This window comes from Trachurus trachurus (genome assembly GCF_905171665.1).
Source record: "Trachurus trachurus genome assembly, chromosome: 23".
NCBI lineage: Eukaryota > Metazoa > Chordata > Actinopteri > Carangiformes > Carangidae > Trachurus > Trachurus trachurus.
In genome coordinates, this window is record NC_139912.1 from 3,397,538 (window position 1) to 3,420,303 (window position 22,766).

General features: G+C 40.0%; 1 protein-coding gene across 1 annotated transcript; it reads right to left on the reverse strand.

The window, feature by feature from the left end:
* Positions 1 to 5,797: 5,797 nt before the first annotated feature.
* LOC311006866 (tetraspanin-8-like) lies at positions 5,798 to 16,379 on the reverse strand. Its single transcript, XM_083999869.1, has 9 exons — positions 16,160 to 16,379; positions 14,887 to 14,943; positions 11,340 to 11,459; positions 11,163 to 11,237; positions 10,076 to 10,171; positions 9,779 to 9,901; positions 8,684 to 8,716; positions 8,505 to 8,588; positions 5,798 to 7,376 (listed from the first exon to the last, which is right to left on the reverse strand). The coding sequence occupies exons 1-9, from the start codon at positions 16,217 to 16,219 to the stop codon at positions 7,284 to 7,286; spliced, it is 741 nt and encodes a 246-aa protein (XP_083855995.1). The 5' UTR covers positions 16,220 to 16,379; the 3' UTR covers positions 5,798 to 7,283.
* Positions 16,380 to 22,766: the final 6,387 nt, after the last annotated feature.

Sequence of the window (22,766 nt, forward strand, 5' to 3'; positions counted from 1 at the left end):
ACCACTACAAAATGGACACAGCCCTCGTCTTTGATGAAAGATGCAGCAAAGACTCCATTTCTGTTTTTCGGAGACCTCTGACCTCTGAAAGCTCCTCAGAAGGAGTGACCTGAATGCAGTAAACCGGCCCCAGAACCGCTGAAACTTTTATGCTGACAACAAGTCTCCTGGGGATTCTCCTGCTCACACTGTGGTGAATGATAACCAGGCTCACTGTTTGACCCCTGTGGTGGAATCCAAACCCCCAGAAATCCCTCCCACCCCTCTTTCAGACATGACAGCAGCAGTGTGAGGTTATACTGTTTATTCTGAAATGATACGAGCAAAGAAACAGCTTCAGTCACATTTCTCTTTAATTGTAATCATTTTTTAAATGTTGGTGTTCACCGCCTATGGGGAAACGTATTGTTTATCCTCAGTGAACATTATGTTATTACCTCATAGGCTACTGGTGACTTTTACAACCTATTCTGGCAATAGTAACATTGACACATGTGTAACAACACAGCTAAATCTCTAGTTTTCCTCTCACAATGGAATGGCTGCAATCTCTGAATTTAGTTGCAGACAAAAATTGAATGGAAAAACACAATGGAAAATAGAAATTGGGTGTTCAAAAAATACATTTTATCTAAATTTTTGCAAATAGCACATGTTCCGCCACAGGTTTAAATAATTCTAAGGTCTGTTTTACAGAAAAGGAAAAGCTGACCAATAAAATGTGACTAGCCCATTATGTATTGTATGCTAGTCTGATGTACAATGAGGAGTTTCAAATGCAAAACAAATAGCTAGTTTGCTAAGCAGCCTTTATCTGGGTAGCTGTGTAACTTTAGCCTAAATCTTAGCATGTCAAAACTTAAGCCTGACGAGGTGAAGAGTTTAGAAACCAGAAAAATATTTGTTTGTTCAAGCAAGAATCTCAGCGATAGAAAGCTGTGAGAAAAACAATGTATTTTTTCCCCCAAATAAAGCACTTTAATTCTCCTAAAAGGTAGAAATGTAAAGTAAATAGGTTTTTATTGACTGCTGAATGATCCAATAGAGGGCAAAGTTCAGAGGCTCTGAGTCTCAGGTGGTTCCCTGTTACATGCTGAAGGAAGTGGCTCCTCTGCTGGCGTGGCGGTAATCTGACGGATCATCATGATGGACATCACCAGATTCATCACCTGTGGAGACAGTTCGTCTGTCTGAGAAACATTCAAACACTTTTCAAATCGTAAGTGAAAGATGCTACGTAAGCAACCATCTGTCTGATCCTCACTGATCGTTAGATATTAATGTTCATGCGGTGAAAAAATGTCTGCAACGCCAAAAAGAGCTCCAATGCAAACCCATTCATTTTTTTTTTCAAAAATGGCTCTGTCTCATAACGTTCTGTTATTATCTCATAGCGTGGTGAATGTGCAGGTCACAACTTGTCCACCAGAGTGTTGTGGAGTTGTTGGATTGTGTATTTGATGAGTTTGATGAGGGAAACCAAGAAATCCCATGAGCCTCCGTAGCGTAGCTCTGAGCAGCTCGCGGCTCTGCTCCGCCGTTCTAAAAATAGCTTGCACCAACAATTAAAGGTAACGAACCTACTGCTATGACTATAGGGATTATGGCAATGGGCCAATTTGCCAAAATGTTGAACTATCCCTTTAAATAAATCTATTTTTGCACTGGAGCTCTTTTTGGTGTTGCGGACTTTTCCTCACCTTCATTTTATGTTTTTTGGTACAGCACCCACCCAACATTGGGCTACGAGGATGTTCATGCTTTTTTCTCACTTCCATAGAAGCAGAAGTAAGCGATCCGGTCGTTTTGGCTAACTTCTTGTCAGCCGATGGAGTTAGCAGTCCCCGCTCTCGTCATGGATCTATTGGTCCTCATCCCTACGTCACCACATTCACGTGCATCCCTTGGCTGCACACACACAGAGGACCGTCCCTTTATGCCGTTCTCTCTCCTCATTGGATAAAGGTTGTAGGATACAAGGAAAGTTTTCTCCTTGGCTTACAGCAGAGCAGAGTGACTGACAGACCCATGTTTCAGACCAAACACTCTATGTAAGTGATTGCTGTCGGAAGATACAACTATTTAAGACTTATATTAACACAAACATTCCGCTTACTTCTGTGTTACATTGTCCCCCTCTGCTGGCCTGGCAATAATCTCTCCTGTGCTCTTTTTCCATTCAGGTGTGTGTGATTGCTGCGGCGCGTATATAAGGGCGGAGGTTCTGCGCGCTCTCGCTCCCTCCTCCCTCTCTGGTCCTGCGCTCCACCACTTGGCCACGCTTCCTCTCGTGGGTCCGGGAGCGTGGTGCTCGTGGCTGGCTGGCAGACTTTTGATTCGGTTTTTGTTTCTATTTTAGGGATTAGTTTCTGGTTCTGTTGGGATAGGGAAGAAGGTCGGTGCCGGGTCCGACGGCCCTGTGTGGGTTGGCTGCGGTGGACGTCCTTTCCTTTTTCCTTTTGTTTCAGTTTGCCTGCCAGACCAGCCGCCTCCGTTGCTCCGCTTGTCTTTTTTATCCCTCCTATTTGTAACAATAAACCTTTTTTACGTGCATTTGAAACTCCTGTCTCCGCACTTATGTTGCCTTCCCGTGAACATACATAGTGGTTGTTTGGGGTCGTAACATAAATTGGGGGCTGGTCCGGGATAAATTGGGGGCTCGTCGCTTTGATCTTTTGGGATTGGTTTAATTTTCAAACATGGAAGCTACACTAAACATTCACTCGCAAAGTTAAGACACAAAAAAAATTAATGTAGCCTAATTCTTGCTAAAACACACTTTTATAAAATTGAAATGAGCATTAACCCAAATTAGACCACTGTTTGTTCATACAAACAAAACACTAAAAACAGAGTTAAAAGCAAGAGCAAATAAAAGTAAAATAAAAGAAAATAGGTAAAGTTTTAAGTTCTCAGCTATAAGCACGTGAAAAGAGAAATGTTTTTAACCTGGATTTAAAAGTGCTTACAGTTGGGGCTGATTTCATCCTAGCTCGACAAACCAGGCTGAACCATTCTTATTATATTTTCCCTCTCTAAAGGTATTGGGTCAAAATTGGGATCTAAATGATGTTACAGACAACAAGGACCATGAAAGACAGCTCAGCTTACTGCAGCGGCTACAAGTCCAAAGGTGATGCCGATTTCGAACTGGAAGAACTTATCCATTAACTCAGCTTCTTCTTTCGTCAAGTCATTCAAACCGTTGTTGATATCGCCTTGGAACTGAAAACAGCAAGAAACAGAGTTGAAATTGATTGAAAACCCCATTAGCTTAATGTCCATGTGTAGTATGATTACAAAGCAGCTCTAGGTTCTATATGAAAGTATCAAAGTCCACAGAGAAATGCACACAGCCTACTCAGACCTGCTGTCTATTATGAATGTCTACGAAACCACAGATCACCATGATGACCATTCCGACCCCCATAAAACCTGCGAACTGTAATAAAAGAAGAACGTTTTAACAAATAAGCAAAAACAAAATATCCAAGTGAGAATTTGTTGCTTATAATTTCTCTCTCTGGTTTTTGTACGTACGACATTCAGAGCCGGGACGTTCTCTGTGCTGCCTGCGTAGAATCCCAGTCCAGAGATGCAGATGATGCCAATGGTTTCAATCCAATCAAATACAGACATCTTCTCCGCCATGGCAGGACAAAAACACAACAAAAAAATTAATTTATGTTAAAAAATTACATTTTTCTTACTTTCAACAAATCATATTTAGTTTAGTTTAGTTTATTTATCAGGGGACAATGTGCAGTAACATTAATCATCCACAACAAATGAAAAGATGGTTGCACATCAGATTTAGCACTATGCTAATTTCTACCCCGAGATATAACAGACATGATTTAAAATTCAAAATACAATGAAGAGACCGGACGGAGGCATGAAAGTTGTGATTCTCCGTCTGACTTGACATTTAAAATAAATGTTGTCATTGATCAGCTTTTGTCAGTGATAATTGATTAAGTTCTAATTAATGATTAAATCAGTGGTACAATGAAATAAGCTGTAATAAACAAAAAAATGTGGTTTCTTTTTTTCCTGTTTGTTGTTTGGCTTCACAGGTACAAATGACATGGAGTGGATTGTTGTTGTTATTGGTGCTGTTTACCGTGCTGGGAGGACTCACTGCCGCAATGAACATGAACCATCCATAGACCTGAGGACACATAGCCTACCATTAGTGAGGTGTTTAACAAAATAAAAGCAGAGTGTATTGAGGCCAAAGAGTGTCTCCATACTAGACAAAGAACTTAGGGGCGCGTTGTGTTAAAGATGAAACACATAATGAGGTTGGTGATGAAAAAAATCGGGTTTAAAATAATGAATAAAAATAAAATTAAAACATTATTAGAGACACTAGAGGGAGACAGAGATCTAACACCTAAACTTTACAGACTGAAAGGAAAAAAAGAAGAGGAAGAAGAAGACTTGGCTGGTATGAAACATTTTACACTTTTTTGTTGTTGTTGTCAGTTTTTCAGTTTCACAACTTTGTTTTTTCACTCTTGAACTTTTTTGTGTTTTTCTCAATCATTTAATTACCATTTGCTTCATTTTTACAGTTTCAATGTTTTAAAGGGACATGATAAAAAGTTTATTTGATTATACATTTATGTTATATACAATAATATATAATAGTGTTTATGCAATATAGATGTACATACTGTATATATATATATTGTACTGTACACACACACACACACACACACACACACACACACACACACACATATACTGTATATTTCACTTCATCACCATAGTTTTTAGTGTCATATTTATTATACTATGCAAATAGGACTTTGGTTCTTGTCTAAATTTATTGGTTTCAGTTTTTGTAAATTAATCTGTATCGTGCAGTTTTGAGGAAGTGACACCTATTTCTGTTTTGAGTAAAAAATGAAAATGAAACTTTTTTTTGACAAACAAACTTTTTAATACTGTTTTGTTTTTTAGATTGACTAGATTGATAGACTATGATATTGAAAAATATGCAAATACTTATTTCATTTTTTTATATAACAAAAAGAGAAAAAAAAAAGTTTTTCTACTTACGTGGCACAACCCGTTGAGGAGGAAGAAGAGGTATTTGAGGCAAGCATTAACTTTCCCCATCTTGACTTTGTGGTGATTTGCTCTGATGAGAATGTAAAGCAGTGTTTCACAGACACATGTGTACTGTATGTGTGTGTGTTGTGTGTGAGGTGACGATGTGCAGCAGTAATAAAAATGTGTGCAGAGTCAGTGCGCCTGAGAAACAACACAGAGTAACAACACGCAGCTCTGAACTGCAGCCAAACAAATGCATCTGAACTCAACCAAAGGGAAAGTCAGTGGTTTGTTGTAGCAGCAGATGCATTTGTGAGTTTTGTAGGTCAAAAAGGTTGACCAGGGTTTACAAGTAAAACAAACAAATGAGACACGTATACAGACCACGGATGACTTCCTGTTTATGGTGCTGTTTGATGTTGTGACCTTGATATTTTATATATAACTTCATCATGTTCTCTGCTTTTACAGCAGTTTAATGGCTCATAGCTGCAGATCTACACCCACACACACAGTAACCAACCTCAGACAAGATTCATTCAATCAGTGGCAGGAGGAGAAGTGATCCCCAAGTCCTGACTACTAGCTGGTACGGCGTAAAAAGGAAGTCATAGTCTGGTGAATGATAACCACTGTTTGACCCCTGTGGTGGAATCCAAACCCCCAGAAATCCCTCCCATCCCTCCCTCTTAGTTTCCATCAGAGGAAATAACTTTCAGGCACGAGAGCAGCGGTGTGTGGTTATACTGTTTATTCTGAAATTACACGAGCAAAGATTTCTCAATACAGTTCGTTTCTCTTCAATTTTAATCATGTTTTTACTTTTGTGAGGTGTTCACGGCCTGTGGGAGACCTGATTGCTTCACTAACCTAAGTGGTTGTTTATCCTCAGTGAAGCTCTGAGTTATACAATCTCTTCTTGTACTGGCAACTTCATTAGAGACTATAACTGCCAACACAAATGCAACGTTGCTTTTTTCTAGTAGCAGACCTATAAGCTCAGTTTGGTACTGCAAGCCTTTCTGGGATCGCCATTTCCCAACATTCCTTTCTCTGTACAGGAAACAAATATTATTAACCTCACAGGTTTATGTTGGTACGTTTTTGTTGGTCTTTAAAAAACAACTGGACATGGGGGAGTTCCTCGTATTGTGACTGTGTCTGGGTGCGGGAAAAACTGAAACACTGAGCACAAAAGCTTATGCTGATCAGATTAAAGCACTGGTAACAATGGTAATATGTGAAACAAGACGGCTAAAGCTAAGCTAGCAGTTTTCCCCTCACAGTGGAATGGCTGTAAATCCACAGAGACGTTTTGAGAATAGTGCAGATGTTCGATGCTCAAAACTGTGCTGCAGACCAACAGTACACAACAGTGCTGACCTTATGACCTTTTGACAGAATGAAAAAAATGTGTTTAATATGGTGGATGCAATCCTATTAGCTGAGCCCGTCTACAGAGAGCCTGTCCACTTCCCGTTGGCGCCATTGGACCAAAACTGGCTACGATTCACCCAGAAGGTGAAAAAACAGCTCAGATGTTTCTATTTAGCTCTACATCACACTTCAATGCCTTGAATTATTTTCACTTTTTTCCACAAGGAAGGACATTTTGGCCATAAAATATTGGTTTTCTGTCAGTGTATGCTGGTTGGTTGATTTTGAAATGCGAAACAGTTAGCTAGCTTGCTAAATGACTGTTACCTGGATAGGTAGCAGTTCACTGTAGGATATCACTTGAAGCTAAATTACAGTTAGCATGCCAGACATTCAGCTGGAAGAGGTGAAATGCCTACCTTAAGTGAAAGAATATCCTAGCATGTTACAATGTTAGCGTTTAAATAGCCAGTTCCATTTCACAGACTACTCTGTCGTTGCTTTTTGTTGGGACCTCCTCTGAGATTTTAGTGAGATATGGAGGAAAGTTGAGCTTAGAAACTGCTTCATTCCTACAATATGTCTCTGATATGTAAGACTTCTACAATACTGCATGCCACCAAGTAAAACAAAATATAGAATCTTCAAGCTAAATTTTTTTACAACAGAAAGCTGGAGAAAACATGTTTTCTCCCAAATGAAATCTTCCTGCAGCATCGTCCCTTCGTCTCTTGCTTTCATTCTCTTAAAAGGCAGAAATGTAAAGTAAATAAGTCATTTATTGACTGCTGTGCCCTCCAGTTACAGTGCAGAGGTGAAAGGTCACAGGCTGAGAGTGGTTCCCTTCAGTAGCCCTTCATGGCAATGGATGCTCCTCCGGCGCCGTCGTGACGTCTGATCTGATAGACCATCAGGATGGAGATCAACAGGCCCATCAGCTGTGGAGACAGTTGGAAACATTCAAACACCTTGAATTCAAAGCTGAAGTGAAAGATGCTATGAGAGCAATCATTTGTCTGTCCAGTTCAACACGAGTTGTTAACTGTTAAGTCGCTAAGGCAGATAACAGTGTTAATAAAATCAGGATTTAGTAACCTGAAGTTTGACTTTTAAAGGGATAGTTCACCCAAAATTGACATTTCACTCTGTCTACTCACCCTCATGTGGACTAAGGGCTGGGAGAAGTTTCAGAGTCTTCCGTGGCTTCTCTGAGTTACAGGGGGTCTCGGCGTAGCAGTGCATGTCCATATAACGGTTGCAAATGGATACCAACTGTCTTCATAACAAAAAGACACACCAAAAAACATCCAAATACCTCCATGCTGCTCGTATGTAATGTCCGTTTTGTATTGAAGCCCCGAAATGCGAAATTGTACCGAAAACAATTAAATAAGTCTATTTTTCAAGCTTGTTTTGTAGCGGAAGCTTCTCAAAGCTCCTCTTCCCGGTTCGTCAAATTTGGACGACCCAGGGTCTGTCCTCTTCCCAGTTCATCCAAATTTGACAAACTGGGAAGAGGAGCTTCGAGAAGCTTCCGAAACAAGCTTGAAATATGGACTCATTTAATTTTTTTCGGGACAATTTCGCATTTCGGGGCTTCAATACAAGACGGACATTACATACGAGCAGCATGGAGGTATTTGGATGTTTTTTGGTGTGTCTTTTTGTTACGAAGACAGTTGGTATCCATTTGCAACCGTTATAGACATGCACTGCTACGCCGAGACCCCCTGTAACTCAGAGAAGCCACGGAGGACTCTGAAACTTCTCCCAATTTTGGGTGAACTATCCCTTTAAGGTCAATTAACAACCACATTGTCTGTTGTTAGCTATTTGTCATCTAGGTAACTAGCAGTGAAGTTAGCTTAGCATCCTAGCTTAATTTCAGTTGTTTTCAAAAGTAAAATTAGAACAAGCTGAACTTCTTGTTTTCATTGGTTTATTTTCCCTCCCTTGAAGCTATTGCGATAATGGAACTCCAATTTTTGGAAAGGAAGTTCTTTACAATATATGAATAAAATGTTTTCACACAACAACAACAACAACAAAATGACAGCTGAACTTACTGCAGTGACAGCAAATGTAAAGAAGAAGCCCATGCCGATCTTGAAGATGATGTCCAGCCATGCAAAGATACCATCGGCACAGCTCTGTGGACAATGGGATGGAGAAAAGGTCGTTATCTGGGCAGATCACCAAGCTGTTACTGTAGGTTGCTTGTTGGATTGACTGAATGATTGAGTACCTGTGCATAAACTTCGCTCGGGCCGGTGGTTCCCTGTAAGAAAATCACAACAGAAAACAAAGTTCTCACACACACACAGACAAATTCATTGTTTAATTAAGTAAAATCAAACTTAATTTGCTATATACTCAGAGGACACAATGAACATTGCTGCAAGGCTTCACACGCCACTTAAGATAAGTTTAGAGCTTCACAATTGCTCATGCGCAGACATTGCGCCACAACTCCAGACAATAGAACCACAAACTGTAATCAGGGGCTGCGTTTTTCCTCCTACATTTTAACTTGTGAGGTTATGTAAGGGATAGTTCACCCAAAATTGAAATTTCACTCATTATCTACTCACCCTCATGTGGACTAAGGGCTGGGAGAATTTTCAGAGTCCTCCGTGGCTTCTCTGAGTTACAGGGGGTCTCGGCGTAGCAGTGCATGTCCATATAACGGTTGCAAATGGATACCAACTGTCTTCGTTACAAAAAGACACACCAAAAAACATCCAAATACCTCCATGCTGCCCGTATGTAATGTCCGTCTTGTATTGAAGCCCCAAAATGCGAAATTGTCCTGAAAAAAAATTAAATAAGTCTATATTTCAAGCTTGTTTTGTAGCGGAAGCTTCTCGAAGCCCCTCTTCCCGGTTCATCCAAATTTGACGAACCGGGAAGAGGAGCTTCCGGTACAAACAAGCTTGAAATATAGACTTATTTAATTTTTTTCGGAACAATTTCGCATTTCGGGGCTTCAATACAAGACGGACATTACATGCGAGCAGCATGGAGGTATTTGGTAGACAGTTGGTATCCATTTGCAACCGTTATATGGACATGCACTGCTACGCCGAGACCCCCTGTAACTCAGAGAAGCCACGGAGGACTCTGAAACTTCTCCCAGCCCTTAGTCCACATGAGGGTGAGTAGATAATGAGATTTTGGGTGAACTATTCCTTTAAGTTCTGCATGAGCACAAACAGACTCACTCTTCATCTTGTAAAGACTTCGTTCTCCAAGATATATATCGCATTATCCTAATGGTAAAAGCCTCTGGGGAGCATAATGATAGAATCTGAGATTAACCAGTGTTTCTAGAGTCACTAACCGCAGGTTTGTTGATGCAGCTGTCACGTCCTCCAAATGGGCTGTATGAATCTCTGTTGCACGCACAGGTATCTGGGATTTCAGTTCCCCAATCGCTGGGGCCCGAGATTCCACAGCAGTGGATCTGCAACCACATGACAGAGTGAGTTTCAATGGGTTGAAATTGTAAAACAAAGTCTTGACTACAGGCTGCATTCAGAACCAGTGTATTATCCTCATGTGCTGTGTGGTTGGGTTCATATACTGTAGCTCAAATGTGAAGGAACGTTTCAGTAACTCAATACACAGAAAACAGTACCGACTGCTGGAAACTCTCAAGTAGGGCACGCCCCCCCTCACTCTCCATGATTGGCTTTATCGTTTGCTCGGTCGCCTCAGCGAAGGCATTTCGCAGCTGCAAAGCACAAAATAACAACAGTAGAATCAAGATCACAGATCATACAGACATTAAAGCTCCATACAGTATAAAGGTAGATGTTTGTGTTAAAGCTCCATACAGTATCCACCACTTTATTTTCCCATGATCCATTGCGTCACACCACAACGGAAGTCGGTTTTAGTAGCATTCTAGCGAGCGGCTAACTGGTAGCGTTAGCCACCGGTGTAGGCACCAAATGTGGGGGCTCCGGGCTGCCAAAACTGTTTGGACTAAGTCTTATGTTTGTTAAGTCTATAAAACAAATTATTGAACAAACATTACTATTTCTGTGTGCACGTTTTTGTAATTAGTCATGGTTATCATAGTTGTTAGCTTTGCTGCTGCTGACAGCTAAGTTAACAGCAGCAGCAAACTAACGTCAGCTGTCAAAACCCTCCCGTTGTCGGACACGACATGAAACTACTCCAGTTAGCTCAATCATGTTGTAACTAGGATATCCGCTGGAGAAAATATTTTTTTCTTGGGCCGTTTTTGCGTTATTGTTTATTGACGCTACTAACGGCTAACGGCTAACAGCTAACGGATAGCCCAGCTAATCTAAAATGTTTGTCCAACAATTCGTTTTATAGACTTCATAAACATCAGAGTAGTCGCAACGGTGATATAGTGACGTGAAAATGTGACATATAGCCTAGCTAAAACCTTGTCCGTATTTTTCTCATTAAAATTAGGCTACGTGATGATTATAAATAAAGTCATCACGGCCAATGTTTATCAACCAGTCTTTGCTATCAACAATACAATAGCGGTGGAATGGCGTGTCATGGCGACACCGAGTGTCATTATCCAGAAAGTGGTGGATAAAGGTAGATGTTTGTATCAAAGCTCCATACAGTAGGCTATAAAGGTAGATGTCTAGTGTGATTATAAAGCAGCTCTAGGTTCTATATTAATAAATTATTTGTATTCATTGGGTCAAATCCATAGATAGATGATGGTATCTCACCTTGTTTCTTTGAACAACGACTACGATGCCACAGATCAGCATGATGACCATTCCAACCCCCATGAAACCTGCAAACTGTGATGGGAAAAGAACAAAACCAAAATTCTAGCAAATGAGCAAAACAAAAACTCTCAGTGAGAAGTTGGTATTTATTACTTCTGTCACTTTTGTACATACTATTTTTAGGACCAGAGGTTTCTCTGCGCAGCCGGCGTAGATTCCCAGGCAGGAGATGCAGAGGACACCGATGGTGAAGGCCCACAACCAGCCCAGGCCCGGGACCCCAAACCCGGACATCTGCGGCACGACAGAGACACAACACAAACACTGAAACACTGCGCATATCAAAAGACATTTTTCTTACCTTCAAAAAAATCATGCTCAAAAGAAATCTTGATTCCCAATCTGTCTTCAACTGGCGCTCCCAGAAATGTGCTGCTGTGGACAGGGTCATCCAGGAAAACAAGTGTCCGATATATTTGGAATATTTTGACCACTTTCTGTCACCCTCACAGCCTTGTCCTTTTGTTTATAATAAACCACCGACCTACAGGATTACGTGTCTTCACATAGTTCCAAGGTAAAGGTCTGTTTACCAGAGGTGGGGACTTGGACTCGGGACTTGGACTTGTAATAGCATTTTTACCTCCTTTGTGAGATACTTTCTATTGTAATTATATGATCAAGTTCTTTTGCATTTAAACCACCTAAGACACCTAACCTTCTGCTTCCCCAGACTTCCTTCTGTACTTTGTGAATTCAAGTTCCTTTACACTTAACCATCTGTGATGCCCAACTTCCCACTTCCTAATTCACACTCAAACCCCTTTGTATTTTAAATTGTATCTCTTGACTCCATACCTCGGGAGACTGGTGACGATACCTTCAAAGACAAAGGTGTGAAAAGACAATCAGGGAAGGGGCCGGCTAAAGGACACAAACACACCCCAGAGGTGGACCTTCCCTCAGCTATAAATGTATAGGTTTTCCCCATGTTCGGGGTCTTTCTTCATCTTGAACCGCTCGCATGTTGATTGACCCTTTCTTTGCAAAGGAAATAAAAGTTTGTCGGCCGGCGAGTCTCTATTTCATTCTTCACCAGCAACAGAGAATTTCCACGACAGACTCGAGTCCCGATTTTGATGACTTAAGACTTGCTTGATCAAATCAAAAAAAGACTTGGACTCGCTTGGGACTTGATGCCAAAGACTTGAGACTCTCCTTGGACTTGAGAGCAACGACTTGAGACTCTACTTGGACTTAACCCTCTTGACTTGAAATTCAGGTCAAGTCAAATGCAGCAAGCACAAATATTAAAATATTTAAAAGCCAGCCAGAGACGTTCTATATAGAACCCACTCCTGTTATCAGTCTTGGCTGTTAATTAATGCCACACACTAATGCCTACCACACACATAAAGATAATCTGGCTGATTTTGCCCCGATTTTCCCCCTTCCGACCAAAGACAAAAATCGCCCGATTATCTTAGGCTCTTAAGATTATATTTTAAGATGTGTTTTTTAAGATTTAAATTCTCCCGACAATCGGCTCGTAAAACGATTGGCGCTGACAATCGTAAATATAAAAACAATTTGAATGGCAGAACATTAACAATAAAATATAAACAACTTAACAATTGAGGCGTGGTCATGATCTTTATGTATCATTAATTATAATCGATTTGTTTGGGACTCATAACAAAAATCTTAGGACTTGGACTTGACTTGGGACTTGAGAGCAAAGACTTGAGACTCTACTTGGACTTGCAACATAGAGACTTTCTCCCACCTCTGTTTACAACCCTTTTAGACCCCAAACCAATGACCCCAACCATATCGCATCAGGTTTCAGTCCATTAACAAGTTAAAAGCAGGAAATCTAAAACCTGAGGTTGCGGCAACAGAAATGGATGGTGAATCTGATTAGTCAAAAACAATGAGATAAGTTCCATAAATATAGATCCTCTGTCGCCAAGCCCATCATTGTTCTGGTAACAGTAACATTGTGAGAACCATCCTGTTTTTCTGTCGACTGCGAGGATGGAAATCTCCACCCCCAGCAACCTCCATCAACATCTGCTCTGCATTAAGACTAGAAACCAGAGCCTGCAGCACATCTGGGCAGCTGTTCACCTCCTCAAGACTCATTATCCATCACTTAAGTTTGTTGTAAACATTTCTCATCAGGGTTTTTTTTTTCATTTAGGATCATACGTGCAACGTCCTCGCCAAACAGAGCCAGCCACGATTCTCTGAAATACAAACCAGCTGTGAGTGGTTTTGATTAAAAACCACTGACTTAACCTGATCTGACCCAGCAGAGCTTCTACGAGCTGCCTCTAAGCGGCCAAACAGGGACCTGTAAGATGTTTATCATGAAATGAGCAGCTTATTGTGTCCTGTGTTTCCTCTTTTCATGACAAGTGGCGTGGCAGGACGGCCAAGAAATAGGAGTTGGAGCCAAGAAACTGTCAGGATTAATCGGCCATTTTAAAATTTGACTGATGTTTAGAGGAAATAAGATAGATTTTGTCACCTTTAAAGGGATAGTTCACCCAAAATTGAAATTTCACTCATTTTCTACTCACCCTCATGTGGACTAAGGGCTGGGAGAAGTTTCAGAGTCCTCCGTGGCTTCTCTGAGTTACAGGGGGTCTCGGCGTAGCAGTGCATGTCCATATGACGGTTGCAAATGGATACCAACTGTCTTGGTAACAAAAAGACACACCAAAAAACATCCAAATACCTCCATGCTGCTCGTATGTAATGCCCGTCTTGTATTGAAGCCCCGAAATGCGAAATTTTCCCGAAAAAAATTAAATATGTCTTTATTTCAAGCTTGTTTGTAGCAGAAACTCCTCTTTGGACGAACCGGGAAGAGGAGCTTCGAGAAGCTTCCGCTACAAACAAGCTTGAAATATAGACTTATTTAATTTTTTTCGGGACAATTTCGCATTTCGGGGCTTCAATACAAGGCGGACATTACATACGGGCAGCATGGAGGTATTTGGATGTTTTTTGGTGTGTCTTTTTGTTACCAAGACAGTTGGTATTTTGGTATGTGGTATTTGCAACTGTTATATGGACATGCACTGCTATACGCCGAGACCCCCTGTAACTCAGAGAAGCCACGGAGGACTCTGAAACTTCTCCCAGCCCTTAGTCCACATGAGGGTGAGTAGATAATGAGTGAATGAAATATCAATTTTGGGTGAACTATCCCTTTAAAGTCTTGGTGTTTTAACCTCAGTACCGAGCTAAGTTAAATCTTAGCTAATCAGCCTCTGGCTCAACCCCCGTCATCATTAAACTCTTGGCCAAGAAAACAAACGTTTCCCGAAATGTCAAACTAGTTTATTTAATGCAAAACAAAACCACATGTGACTCTGTCGTAACAAACCACAGTTCAGTTTTGTCTCCTCCCGTTCCAGCTCAGGATGAAGCAGCTTTACTGTCTGACTGTAGCGGCTACTACGTGTTTAAAAATGACTTAGTTATTTCTTTAATCATCAATGTTTTCCATTTTTACTAATGAATGTACAGTAAACACTAGTCACTACTTTGTTCTGCCAATCTGTTGGCAGCGTCAGACGTCACCGAGTGTTGATTATAACAATGACCGATCCAATGGCAAAAAAAAAGAAAAAAAGAAAAACGATGTGTAACGTCCTCACAGATACAAATAACATGAAGTGGTTCCAATCTAACTGTTGTTGTTGTTTACCTGGCTGCTTACGCCCGTGGCCTTCACCGCCGCGAAGATCAGCACACATCCAATGATCTGAGGACACATGACATCAGTTATAGGCCTTTTGTTTAACAAAATAAAAACACAAGGTATAGAAGCTGTGTTGCCATAAAACATGTAATAATCTAAATATAGAAGTTATAATTTAAATCATCTTCTTTCTTTTTTTTACAGATAGCCTACTTTTAAAATTGTTAAAAATAATAAATTATCATCACTTTGAGGAAGTTTTTTAATTATTTTAGCCTTTTTCTATTCAGGTTCGTGTTAAACATTCATAAAGTTAACAGTGACATTTATATTTCTTATTTAATTTTATTATATTACTTTATATTCATATAATTTGCTCTGATCTCTGTCGTAGATCTGTGTCAGTGTTGTTTCTGCTCGGAGACACTAGAGGGAGACAGAGCTCTAACATCTGAACTTCACAGACCGATGATGCTCACAGGCAGAGGAAAAAAAGAAGAAGCCTTGGCTGGCATGAGAAGATAAATGGAAACATTACTTTTGGAAATTTATATCCAGTAAAATAATTACTTCACAGTTTTCATTCTTGAACTTCATTTTGGACTAATTGAATGTCATGATTTGCTTTATTTTGTTCTTTTATTCTTTTCAATCATGTTTACATAATTATGTTATATAATGCATAATATTACATGTAACAATGTAATATATATGTAATATATTGCCTGTTAATTAAAGAATATGGAGCATGTTACATGTTCTTTCCTCTTTAAATTGACTCTATAGGATGGTAGAGTATAGGCAGTAATGTGGGCGGACTGAAATATGAGCCTGTTCTCGGCTGAACTCATTTTCTTTTAGTTTTTGTCTTCATTTTTCTCTCTCTCTCTCTCTCTCTCTCCCGTTTACTGGAAGTGATGGTTAACTGATTAGCAGCAAAAAACAAAAAAACAAGATAGTTACAAATAATTAAGCATTTAATCACTTTACAACACCTACATGATGTTTGTAGTGCTGTATTTAACATGCAATATTAACAGTTTTTTAAAGTAAAGTCTTTTTTGTGAATAAATCTGTATCACGTGTAGTTTTCAGGAAAGGAAACTTACTGGTGCTGTTTTCAGTCAAAAGCTAAAAATTAAAAAGATTTTTCAACAAGCAAACTTTACAAACATTAAACTATAAGAAAATTACACAACACAACTACTTTTTTCCCTCTTTTGCTTCAAACACAAATATGAAACGAAAAAAAGTAAGTAAAAGAATTGTTTCTACTTACAACAAACAGCACATTGAAGAAGATGAAGAGGCACTTGAGGCATCCATTAATTTTCCCCATTTTCAGTTTTTGGTGATTTGCTCTGATGAAGAAGTGAAGCAGCGTTTCACAGGCGCAGTGTTGTGTGTATGTATGTATGTTGTGTGTTGTGTGTGAGATGAATAAGATGTTGTGCAGCAGTGATGAAGTGCGTGCAGAGTCGGTGCGCCCGAGGATGAACACAGAGCTACGACACACAGATCTGAACTGCAGCCAAACACATGCATCCAATTTAAGGGGCTGAACTCAAGCAAAGGAAAATCACAACGTCTGACGGGAGTCACAGCTCAAACAGCAGCACAAAACCCAAGTCATTAAAGCTGCTCCATATTTAATTATATTCTTATTGTTATAAAGAGGCCAGAATTAAGACGCCCCTCATTCTGACATGTTTTTTCTCTGATTAAATGTGTTCTTTTCCTAATTTAATTCATCTTGAAATGGGTTTCCCTCGTCGGACTCGTTCCAACTGCCACAAATCTGTCGTTACACGTTTCATAAAACTTCATTCATAATTTCTAATGAACAGAAACTGCTGTGTGTCAGCCGTGGGTGGATTAATCCACATGTAGATCTGCAGTGGTGTTGTTCACCTGAGCTGCAAAGGTCAAATCAAGGGTTGTGAAACCTGAAGCAGAGGATTGTTATTTCATTATTTCATTGACAGAAAGGTCAAAGTCAAGGTCAAGTGACATTATTTGTACTTGTAGGTAGATTGAGCGTAACGAGCCGCGATAAGGGAGTAAAAGGTAAATAAAATATCAAAATAATAATGAAGAAAAAGTTCAAATAAACATGTAAAGAAAAGGAAACAAAAGAGGAGGTGGGTTTGGACACAAACTCCAGTTAAAAAGGATTATTAACATGAAATCAGTATTACAGTGTGTCCTTTCTAACTGCTCTAGATCTATGAAGTGTTTACAGCCGGTCTGACTTATAGACCACTCCCCATAGTAAAGCGGAGAGAGAGAGAGAGAGAGAGAGAGAGAGAGAGAGAGAGAGAGAGGTATTCAAAAAAAAGAAAAAAAGGAAAAACTTGTGGCAGCTCACAGGCAAGAGTTTTTACTATCCCCATCCCCCTCCACTCCCGCCCACACATACACACACACACACACACCTACACAAACACACACACACTGAGCTGAGCATAAGCAGATGTTGACGAGACAATGCCCCTCAAGTGGAAATTGCACAACTACACCACGGACAAAAATGTCGACTGCCTAACCTGAACAAACATTGTTATATGTTTTGTTTTTACTGCAGAAAGACACAGAGAGTCGTCGTTCAACCAATCACCTTCAGGCAAACATCAACCAATCGTGTGGAGGGACGGGGCGAGGGGTCACAGAGCTGTTTCCGGTCAGCAGCAGCAGCTCGTCGTCTTCACACAGGATTTCCTCTCGTTGACTGATCTTTGAGCATTTTAGTTTGAAAGTCTCTTTTCTCTTCCTGTCAGACTCACCAACTCATCTCGCATGAACTCGTCCAATCAAATGTGACTCGGAGAAACAAGATAAACCGATCGATCATCACTGTGACTAAAACAAACTGGAAACTTCCAGGTAACTGTTTCCGATGTCGTCTTCAATGTCGTTAAAAATAAAAAAAAGTGTGAATTTACACCAGAACTAAAAAGCCTCATTTCCTCTGCGTACCTGACGTCAACAACTCACATTCCTCTTTTGTTTCCTTTTCTTTTCTACATGTTTATTTGACCCTTTTCTTCATTATTATTTTGATATTGTATTTACCTTTTACTCTCTTATCGCAGCTCGTTACGCTCAATCTACCTACAAATAATGTCACTTGACCTTGACTTTGACCTTTCTGTCAATGAAATAACGTTAACAATCCTCTGCCTCAGGTTTCACAACCCTTGATTTGACCTTTGCAGCTCAGGTGAACAAAACCACTGCAGAGCTACATGTGGATTAATCCACCCACGGCTGAAAATAGTCCCACACACACACAAACAAACAGTTTCTGTTCATTTCTGATCAATCGGAAACAACAATCGGAAAGATACAAGCATGACACCTAAACAGAAACAGTTCTTGAAGATGTATATCAAAATGGGATACTGTACTGTCAAATCTGCTTTAATTTAGTCAAATCTGATTTTGAGACTGAGTTTCGATGGCACTGAATGTAATATTAACGGGCTATTGAAACTTATTGTGTGACATTAAAGCAGAAGTAAGCGATCTGGTCGTTTTGGCTAATGCTGCGTTCCAGGCAGGCTTTTGAAATCGTAAATTACAGCTTCAAGTCACAACTTACGACTTTGTAGCGTTCCAGGCAACCCACTTGTGTTTTTCCGACCTGTTTTACCGGTGAAAGTCACTATAACGGCCACTCGTAACTTCTGACCCGTGAACTCGTACCAGATCGAACTGGTACCACTTCACGGTCGGAAAAACACAAGTTACGAGTTGCCTTGAACGCACCATAACAGTCCTCGTCCCTACGTCACCACATTCAGGCGTTCCTTGGCTGCACACACAGCCCTGCATGCCGTTCTCTCTCCTCATTGGATAAAAATTGTAGGATACGAGAAAAGTTTTCTCCTCGGCTCAGAGCAGAGCAGAGGGACTGACAGACCCGTGTTTCAGACCAAACACTCTATGTAAGTGATTGCTGTCGGAAGATATAACTATTTAAAGGTGTACAGAAAAGAAAATTGAATTTGAGCCCACTTTGGGTCATAAAATTAATGTGATAACTCATCTTTCAGACGTTGTAGGCCAAACTTTGTGCAAAATTCTATTTTTGAGTAAATCCGGGATGAAAGTGTGTTTTTTTTCCGCATTGGATAATGCAGGCGCACGGATTATAAGTCAGCCTGTACACGATTCACCAGCCACTGATATTGGATCCGTCATCCGTCATTCAAACGTCTGAGACACGCACACACACACACGGAGCTCGGGCTCGCCCCAAGCTTTGAATATCCCGCCCGCTCGATAACGACCAATCAAATTCGTTTTCCTCACTCGGGTAAACTCGTGTTGCAGCTTGTGACAACTCGGCGCGACAAACAGGACAAACGGCCATTTCTGTACACCTTTAAGACTTATATTAACACAAAAATATCGCTTACTTCTGCTTTAAAGGGATAGTTCAACATTTTGGCAAATTGGCCCATTGCCATAATTGCTATAGTCATAGCAGTAGGTTCGTTACCTTTAATTGTAGGTGGAAGCTATTTTTAGTACAGCGGAGCGCAGCAGCAGGCTGCTCAGAGCTACGCTATGGAGGCTAAGGGAATTTCTTGGTTTCCCTCATCAAACTCATCAAATACAAAATCCCAAAACTCCACAGCGCTTTTGTAGACAAGTTGTGAGCTGCACAACCACCACGCTATGAGATAATGACGGAACGATACGAAACGGAGCCGTTTTCGACGTAAATTCATACAAAACCGCTGATGCGCGTTGCGTTCAGGGACAGTTTTTCAGCAAGCAGTCTCCGTATTTACCCTGTATTTACCTCGAAAACGGCTCCGTTTCGTATCGTTCCGTCATTATCTCATAGCGTGGTGGTTGTGCAGGTCACAACTTGTCTACAAAAGCGCTGTGGAGTTTTGGGATGTTGAATTTGATGAGTTTAATGAGGGAAACCAAGAAATTCCATTAGCCTCCATAGCGTAGCTCTGAGCAGCCAGCCGCTGCGCTCCGCCGTACTGAAAATAGCTTACACCTACAATTAAGGTAATGAACCTACTGCTATGACTATAGCGATTATGGCAATGGGCCAATTTGCCAAAATTTTGAACTATCCCTTTAAATATAATATATGAGACATAAATTGCATTGATACATTGTAAAGATGTTGTATGGACCCCAGGAAGAATAGCTGTGGCATTGCCATAGCTAATGGGGATCTGAATAAATCAATCAATCAATCAATTACAATGTTTTCATTTAATGTTTTTTGCTCATCTATTTTTTTTCCCTCACTTTATGTTTTTATACTATCACGTTAATTTTTAGCAGTATAAGGTAACGCGCGTTAAGCTGAAGCGCTACGTCCTAGATGGCAAAAAGTGAAACTGGTTTGTAATGCGACTCGTAGCTTCAGACAAATGCACAACTTTTGAAGGTCGCACTTCCTGTTCATCCACCGCTGTGACCGTCTTTTCTGTTTGGAGATTGTTGAGTCATCGGTGATGGTCTTTGACAGATGCAGCGTCTGTCTCCACCTGTTCAAACTGGTCAATGAATCAAGATCTGTGCAGACTAGTGCTTCTCAAATTAATCAAATATTTTCTTTACACATGTTTGATGTTTTGCCATGTGACCTTGTTATTGCATAATTTCATCATGTTCTCTTTCTTCTCCAGCGGTCTAACGGCTCATGGCTGCAGATTTACACCCACACACAGTCAACTCGACTTCCTGCCAAACAGACCAGTTTAGAAAGTGAAAACATCCTCCCTGTTGTCCGACTCTGTTGTCTGTTACATTAAAACAACTTAATGAGCGACAGGAATCAGAGAGGGAGCCGCTTCAGAGCTGGTGACGCTGATACTCATCAATGTGAGTTCATTTCCTGTCGGTTCTGATGGTAAACGAGCTTTAATATCGTTTGCTGCTCTGAGCTGAGATCCACTGATAGGAATTGAAATTGATTTAATTTCGCGTCACGTGCTGCTGTGGTTGGATCTAAACCACATCTCCACTGCTGTACACCCTTAACCCTTAAATGCCAAGTCTGTCATATTAGATACACACAGTTTTTGAAGCCTCTACACACCATCACCGTCTAAAACATAAAATCCAATCCCATAAACAGTGAGCAATACATCCGTGCCACGGATACATTTCATTTATTTAGATCTCCATTAGCTTCGGCAAATGCCATCGCTATGCTTCCTGGAGTCTACCTTCACAGATTAGACAAAACAACAAAACAAAAACAATACAATCCACAGTGTAGCTATTACCATAGTTGTGAAATAGTTGTGAAATAATCAGATGTTCAACAACATACGTTCCTCATAATTACATTAACTTACAGAAACAGTACCCAATACACAAGCAGACTTAAGATATTTAGTAAGTAAGTAAATCAGACAAACACTAATTGATTGTACCAAATAGCTTCAGCTAGTAATTGAAATTTTCTTTCTTTTTTGGTCAAATTGTTTGTCAGAAGTTCCAATAAAGAAAATTGAATCTTCTCTCAATTTTGTGATGGTTCAGGCTTTAATTGGTTAAAAATAAAGGTGCTATCTGGAACCAAAAATGGTTCTTTGGAGAGATGCCATGCCATGATGTCAAGAACCTATTATAATCAAAAAACCAATAACCAATTAACCATCAAAAAACAGTTATTTGAGGCTCTGTAAATAGTTCTCCAAATAACCTTAACAAAAATAGGTAGCCTACTTTATGTAACCATTTTCAATAAAGTCCTAACTGGGTCATTGAAGAACCTCCTTTAAATGGTTCTTCAGTAATTTGTCTAAATAAATGGTTATTTGAGACTTTATCAATTTACAATACAAGAACATAGTTGTTGACTGACTATTTCATTGATTTAGATATTTTATAGATATTTCATAGTTTTGGTTATTTAGATATTTCACAGACATTGTATATATTTGCTGGTGAGTCTCTTCAGCAGTTCCAATGTTGAAATCTCAAAAGAGGCCAAACGGTTTTATTTTTAATGGAAACAGTCAAGTATTCAGGACTGAGCTGAGCTTTGTGATGACTCGTCCATCCAATCACCATCCGTCTCTCAACTCTGTCAATTTCCACCAATTCAATTTCAGAAATTCCAACTTAAGTGAGTCTCTAGTGAACTACGGTAACAAAAAACACCTGAATGTTCAAGATTCAAATCATCACATTGATTAGACCTATTTATTTAATACATCTAATCAAATGCTTAAATAGCAAACTCCATTTTGTAATTGTTGAATGAAGGAGGAGGAGGAGGAGGTATCTGTCTATAGGTTGGTCTATATGGTTTTATCAGATACCAGTCAGTCAGGACCCGGGATCCTTGGCAGCGTTCGGAGTCGGTGTGTGAGTGTGTGTGTTCAGGAATGTGCTCGAAGGATTTACGAGCCTCATTGTTTAAGTTTTTATAGAGGAAAAGCTGAACTGACGAGACCCCACACTTTAACAGGAAAGGAGCCTCAGTCTGAAGACCTGACGGTGATTACTCAAACTGGAGAAAGTTGACTTGAAACTGTCAAAGCTCAAGTTTTAAATCACGTCTTAAAACCAATTTTTACAGATTTGCTTTTATGTGATATTACCCTCTTCTTTTTATTACCCTCTTATTGTTTTTATTTAGTTTCCTATCATTTGATTCTCTGTCTTATACCCTTACCCTCTTAGTTGGTTTAGTCCCCCACTGCCCTTTGCCCTATTTTATCTCATAGTTTTAACTCAGATGTTCTTAGCTCTATTTTAACGCTGCCTTCTGTTTCAACTATTTTGTCCCATCTTTTCTTTTCTTATTATATCTCATCTTATGTCCTCTTATCATGTACAGACCCCTTTTTATTATTTAATCTTATTAACAGCATCCTTCATTTTGATTGGACTCC

Excerpts from the sequence above, each read along its gene's own strand:
- LOC311006866 (XM_083999869.1), bottom strand. The coding sequence starts at position 16,219 with ATGGGGAAAATTAATGGATGCCTCAAGTGCCTCTTCATCTTCTTCAAT. Across the intron at positions 11,460-14,886 it reads CCACGGGCGTAAGCAGCCAG|ATGTCCGGGTTTGGGGTCCC; the intron begins GTAAACAACAAC and ends GTCGTGCCGCAG. Across the intron at positions 8,589-8,683 it reads CGAGCGAAGTTTATGCACAG|AGCTGTGCCGATGGTATCTT; the intron begins GTACTCAATCAT and ends CATTGTCCACAG.